This window comes from Panicum virgatum, chromosome 2N (genome assembly GCF_016808335.1).
Source record: "Panicum virgatum strain AP13 chromosome 2N, P.virgatum_v5, whole genome shotgun sequence".
In the NCBI taxonomy this organism is placed as follows: domain Eukaryota; kingdom Viridiplantae; phylum Streptophyta; class Magnoliopsida; order Poales; family Poaceae; genus Panicum; species Panicum virgatum.
In genome coordinates, this window is record NC_053146.1 from 13,737,319 (window position 1) to 13,743,989 (window position 6,671).

Below are 6,671 nucleotides of genomic sequence, written 5' to 3' on the forward strand. Positions count from 1 at the left end.
ATCCAATTCATCCAACCTTATGAAATGGATTGAACCCAAGTAACCAACGCAAGAAAAATTTAGGATAGAACCAACCCGTTCCACTTGGTTCCCAAATCAAAGGCATGCTAACATTCCGATTCCCCCATCCTAACTCGGCGATCAAGCCCTGCCTCTAAAGTGTATCCGCTAGCATGATCGCAATCAATCACTTCTTCACCATGGAAGCTAGCAGATTCCTCCCGCAATTGCTGCCTTGGTGTTATGGACGAATCAGCCGAGTCCTGCCCTTCAGATCTGGCTCAATTAATTTGTCGTATTTTTTTGGCAATTAATTTGTCAAATCTGTATTGCTCTGTTTTGGCATCTACCAGTACATTCATCTAGTCTAGGTTTGTCCTTTTGGACTGATCAATTGTTAGGTGTCAATGTGTCATGGGACACCTTATTTTACAAAAGGAAAACAAAACACAAAGACTGATCCTGGATAGAATTCAACGGTCTATGTTAGCGACTTACACAATTACAAAATCTAAGTCACTTTAAAAGGAGTAAATCTCTTATTTTATAGATTTTGTTCTTACAATTTCTATCGCTCTTCTCTTCCACAAGATTTAATCTTATAAATTTCCTCGTTTGGTTACAAGTTGAAGTCTGATTTGAAAAGATTTCATCCGATTTGTTTCAATGAAACAAGTGCTTAATCGGAGCATATCATTTTCCTGTTGATGGCAATCCAAAACAAAAGGGGGAAAAAAACCGTCCCTTTGATAGAGAAAGTAAAAACGTAAAATACTAAAATGCTCCTAGTAAAACGAAGGAAAACGCACGCACACGGTTGGCCGCCATCGGAGCCGCGCGCCTCTCCCAGCCCGTCGCCGGCGCCGCCTCACTCATCCGCCGCTCTCGTACCCAGGGTTTTTTTATCCGACCGACCGGACCGAACCGCCGGCGTCCGGTTCCGGCTAACCGGTCCGGTTTGACCGGTTACCGGTAAAAACCGGTCAAACTCAAATTTGAATTCAAAACCCGCAGTTATACCGGTTTCGAACGGCTAACCGGCCGGTTAGACCGGTTTACCGGTCCGGTTTGACCGGTTACCGGTCGGTTTGACTGGTAACCGGTCGGTTTGACTGGTAACCCGCTAAATTCAATTTTTTTTCTTTTTTTGTTTAAATTCAAATATCCGCAAAGTATACTAAATGAATGTTTGTATAACATGTTTTAGCCTAAATGAACCCTCCAACCCTTTTTTGTACTACTTTTACATTGTATTTGTATACTTTTGTATGCACGTTTTTTTTGTTTAACTTCAAATGCTCGCAAAGTATACTAAATGAACGAATATTTGAAAAAATTTGACATCATTAAATTCGTCACAACTTGAAGTATTTTTAAGATTTTTTGGGGATTTTTCCATTTTTTAGAATTCAAATTTAAAATTTGAATTTGGGCCCGGTTTGAACCGGCCGGAACCGGAACCGGTCCGGGCCGGTTAGACAGGTAACCGCGGTAACCGGTCCGGTTCCCAGCGGTTTTTTTAACCCTGCTCGTACCTCCCCGGACCATCCCAGGCCAATCCCTCGGCGGCTCCAAGCCGTGGCGCTCGCTTCGTGGGAGCTCCCCAAGCAGCAGGTATCGTCCTCCCTCCTCGCCCGCCGCCGCCGCCGCTTCTTGGGCCGTTCACTCGCCCCCTCCGTGGACGCCCACCAGGTAGGTTTCGCCGCACACTCACCACTCGTATTAGGGTACGGAAACGTTTATCTCCCGCCTGGTTCGGCCCAGGATAACTAAAACCTGTTTCTTCTGAGATCTAGAGAAGGCGGAAGTGAAGGGAGGGGGTGAAAATTTCAAAACATTTTAGGCGCTACAGGCACTGAGGCTCCATATTCCCACTTGTTGCAGGGGGGATTACTGCACAGAGTGTGAACAGCTGTTAGCGTCAGATGCTTGCTAATGGGTGTCTGTGAACCGAAGAAGCAAACTGATGTTTAGTCCTGAGAGGCTTACCTGATTACAGCTTTTTGTTCGTCGCAGGACTGAATTATTTGCAGAAATGATCTGCGAGGCACGCCTAACTGACTGGGTTCGCCTGGCAGTGCTAGCACAGCCATGGCCACCAGAAATATGGCTGTTCTCGGGGGAAAAATTGTAATATTAGGACTGCAAACACTGACCACTCGTGAATTTGCCACTCCCAGTGAATGACACGGTGGGACCATCTGTGCCTATGAAATGTGGGGCCAATGGAAAAACTGCAAATGCCAATGTTTGCGGTCCCATTTTTGCAAATTTCTCGTTCTCGGGAGCTCTGGTGTTTTGTTTTCTCCATGGACACCACTCTCATCCAGGCATATTGCACTACTTTTAAGTTTTAACTTGTTGGCAACATTTTTTAAGAGGGATGGCAAAGCTCAATTAAAATCACCTGAAGAAAAGGAGGTATGTTTTTTAAACAGTTAATTTTTTATGTTTTTATTGTTCTCTTGAATAGGCTGAGAAGGAATGATTGGTTGGATATGGACTCGCTTGCTTAGTGGGAACCATGGCGTTCGAACTGCTAGGCAGTGGTTAAATCATGTGCTACCTACTGTTCTGGTATTGCTCAGGTGAGCAGCACCGCACTCAATTGTTAAATGTTGGGGTACCTGAATCTATACAAATTTGACTTGGATATTTCGGATTTACCTACAAAATGAGTTCATTTGCTGGAGGCCATGTTACAGAAAATTTAAATTTGAGGCCCTTCTTTTCTTGCTGTCCTGGCTTTCTGTTTCAGAAATGACTTGAGGACGTTATCTGCTGTCGAACACTCTTTTTTTGTTGCTGTGGATTTTTCTCGATAACACTGGAAATTAACCATTTGGACACTGTCAAATTGAGTACAGTTGATTGGTGTTCTACAAGGCTACAACAAATTTGGAGCCTTTGCTGTAGGACACTAATAATATAATGTCTCAGATAAATCCATTAAAATGACAGTTCCTGCTGGTTAGTTTCCACTATAAAAGTCTCTTTGAGTAAAATTCACTATTTATAAGTGTCCCACTGTAAATTTTTCTTTACTATAATGATTACATTGGTGGGTTATGGTTGCTACATATTTGTTGTAACATAACTGAAATTGCAACTTATTGTCAACATGTACTCTGGCTTGAGCAGACTATTTTGAAATATGCTATCTCTTCTTTTGTTTGTGGTCTAAATTTTATATGGATCACGATTTCATAACTTGTTTATAGATTTGTAATCAATTAACTGCTTTATGAATAATTCCTAAATCTTTGATAATTGTTATATAGTTCATCTATACATTTAGACTTAGAATTTGCAGAAGTAGTTTGATTTTTGTTGCTTTTACTTCATAAAATCTTATATTTAACCCTAAAAGATACACGCTTTCAAAAAATACACTTAACTGGACCTGTGAATTTGTGTTCAGTATCATTGGAAATCTACTATTCTTGCAAGTTCTAATTGTATCATCTTTCGATAATTATGCCCTTGGCTAATCTTCATGGATAAAAATTGCAGGAAAATATTTGTACTTGGTGCTCTAGTTGTTTATTGTGCCAAGTTCTGATAACTTTAGGGACTAAACTGCAGCACTACAGTTCCATAGCATAGCTGTTTTGCTGCGGGCTGGGAGCTTTAACTTGATTTCATCTTTGGACACATGACCCAATGGTTTCTATGGCTGTTGCTGGAAGCAAGTGTGGAATGGATACTCGATGGTCAGCCTTACACCTATAATACCTTCCTCAACTCTTTGGATTTATTTTATCTCCTTTATTTTGCATCTTTCTATGTTTCTTCTTTTGCAAGGCCTAAATTCCATTTTTGGTTACTTATAGAAAATTTTCTCCCTTTTATTTGCTGGATATAGCTTGCATCTAGGAATGGCTTTGAGGATGGCTTGGAAAAGATTCCTTCACGATGTTTGCCAAAGAGTACTAACAATCTCAACAATCTGCAAACTTTAGTATTTAATTAGGTTGATTAATAGACCCCAAACAAAGCATCTTGATAGATCCTATACGTATTTTTGTAGATCAATGAACAAACAAGCATACGCTGTGGCTTAAGCTAGTGCCAGCCTTTGGGCTATAGAATCCTCTACCAAATAAGTAGCATATTTGTTGGATGCAAGCTGTGTATCTATTATTTCAGGATGGCAATTTCCCCGTGGGGGATGGATCCCCGCGGGGATCCGACCCAGCAGGAATGGGGCTTCATTTCAACCCGTGGGGGAAACGGGGCGGGGCCGGGGGGATGATTTCCCTCGTGGGGCTCCACGGGGCTCCGAGTTCACGACTCGTGTTCTGGCTCATCAATGAATGCAGCCCAATAGTCCAACGAAATCATATAAATACTTCTTGGAAACTCTAGGCTAATCGGCGTGACCACTGACCGCTGCAGACCGTTGGCCGCCGCACTCCTCTCCATTCCTCTTTGTCTCTCCCATCCTCTACTCTTTCTGCCTCCATTATTGCCATCAGTGAGGCGGCGGCTGCCCGAGGCTCAAGCGGCGGAGCGGGGATGCGTGCAGCCTTGCGCGCCAGTTGCCTGCTCGGCGCATCGGCCGTCATCCGCCACCGCTAGCAGACTAGCAGCCGCACCTGCTCACGACGATCCGCGTGAGGCTCCAGGCCTCCAGCGGCAGACCAGACAGGGATGGGAAGGCAGCTTGTGCAGTTGTGCTCGATCTTTTAGCTTGTTAGTTTGTGCTACTTGTTAGCTGACTCGATTTGTTAATTTGTATACTCGATCTATGACTATGTACTTAGCCCGCTTTTAGATCTACGTTCTCATACATTGGATTTTGGTTGATCTGATCCTTTGATCTGCTAGTTGTTTGCTATGTGGTAGGTCCGCACGGGGACCCGTTGGGGTTCGGGGATCCATCGGGGCCGGGGACGGGGCAAGTTTTTTCCCCGATTGGAATTTCGGGGCCGGGGGATGGGTAACTTCCCCCCGTCACGCCCCACCCCGTTGCCATCCTGACTATTATTAAATACATAGTAGATACGACAAGAATTTATGTAGCATATCTCATGAGGTTATCAACGGTAAGTTTCACCGATCTTGTGGTGAACCTTGTATATTTGGCGTCAATTAGACAGGTAGGAATCAGAATACATAGAAAGATAATATTCATGAACTCTTCTACTAAATAAATGAGTAGAGTTATTGAGTAGATTTAAGACAAATCTTTCTGGATTCGCTGGTATTAATTGGGCACCTCCACTCCGCCCTATAAAAGGAGCCTCCTTCGCACCGAATCAGAGACAACCTTCAGTCTGGTCTCTGGTGTCTGCAATGGACAACCTTAATACCCATTCTGAACAGGCCAATCAACCTCAGGGACAACAAGCAAATGGCCTTCCTTTGGATATACCAACAAGTCAGGTCTTAGATAGTCATATGATTGAACAACAGAGCAGAAATCAGACGCCGCAATTGTTCTCCCTTGAGCAGCACAGGCTGCAGTTGGGTCAGGTTCTCCAACTCTGCGTAAGTGACTTTTTGTGCACCGGTTTCGTTTTAAGTCTTGGATAGACGTTGTCTTACTTCTTCTGCTTCTTTTTATTTTTTTTCCTCAAAAATAGAACGAGCAGGTTCAGGTGTCGCAGCAGCAGGAAATTTCTATACAGAATGCAACTCTATCAAATGTTCTGACAACCGATGTGCTGCTCCTGAACGTTGAAGAGATAGCCAGCATGCGCTTAGAGTTGCAAAGGATCCGAGAGGATCAAGAAACTTCACGGCATGCTTGGGATCAATTGCTGCATCTTGTTGTTGCTGTGTATGAAACGAAGGAGGCACTTATCAGAATGATTGCTACGTTGCAGCAGGAAAGAAATTCGCATGTTTCAGGCCCTGGAGATGAAGCATCAAGTGTGGTGAGAACCGCAGCAGAGACAACCAATACTGATCGTACTTGTATGGTTTGCAACTCTGGTGGTGCCAGTATGATGTTGCTGCCGTGCAAGCACCTCTGCACCTGCAAGCCATGTGCAGTCCATCTCAGGGCTTGCCCTATCTGCGGTGCTCTGAAGAATGATGCGATCGAGACCCCATTCATATGAGAAATCAAGAAACAATAGCAGTGATGGGAACCTGTTGTTTCTGATGTGCCTAATAAGAGCATGTGTGTTTTCGTCTTCTTTTTATGTTCAAGTGTGTTGGAGCCTTGGTTTGTCTTCCTTTCTTGTATGTTGTTCTGTGGTAGTCTTCATATCAACGACATATTTCTGTTTTCTCAATATTTCATATTTCCTTTTCATTTGCCATGTTCTGTGCCATCATTTCTTCTATTCAACTTACTGTCTTCACTAGATGGAATTAGGTTTCATTGAACCATGGTCTCACATAAACCAATGAGCACCTAGCACCTAATCACAAATAGAGTGTAGCTATGCTGATCTCACTATAGCTATGTTGGTCTGGCCTGCAATCGGTTGTGCTTCCTTCCCCATTTCTAAGAAAAACGCCTGCACATATGAAGGCTGGTAAATATTGTGATTTCGCTGTAGCTATGCTGATCTCACTATAGCTATGTTGTCCTCAGAGCCGATGTCTTTCTGGGATGCACATCCTCATACTTTGCCAGCTAACCAGCATTGGTTCCGAATCAGAATCATCAGCATACTTTTTTCTTTAGAAAAAACATACTTGAGAAAGTTTTGCAT

General features: G+C 43.4%; 1 protein-coding gene across 3 annotated transcripts; it reads left to right on the forward strand.

Annotated features, from left to right (window-relative positions):
- Positions 1–1,534: 1,534 nt before the first annotated feature.
- On the forward strand, positions 1,535–6,272 carry LOC120659826 (probable BOI-related E3 ubiquitin-protein ligase 3). 3 transcript variants are annotated; one of them, XR_005669198.1, is made up of 3 exons: positions 1,535–1,692; positions 1,885–5,493; positions 5,589–6,272. XR_005669198.1 is itself a non-coding variant. In XM_039938072.1 (3 exons), the coding sequence occupies exons 2-3, from the start codon at positions 5,299–5,301 to the stop codon at positions 6,066–6,068; spliced, it is 675 nt and encodes a 224-aa protein (XP_039794006.1). In that variant the 5' UTR covers positions 2,278–2,588; positions 3,514–5,298; the 3' UTR covers positions 6,069–6,272. The 3 variants fall into 3 exon arrangements, 2 of the variants coding, with proteins under 2 accessions (XP_039794006.1, XP_039794005.1); XM_039938072.1 differs by lacking the exon at positions 1,535–1,692 and having other exon boundaries at positions 2,278–2,588; positions 3,514–5,493; XM_039938071.1 differs by lacking the exon at positions 1,535–1,692 and having other exon boundaries at positions 2,278–5,493.
- Positions 6,273–6,671: the final 399 nt, after the last annotated feature.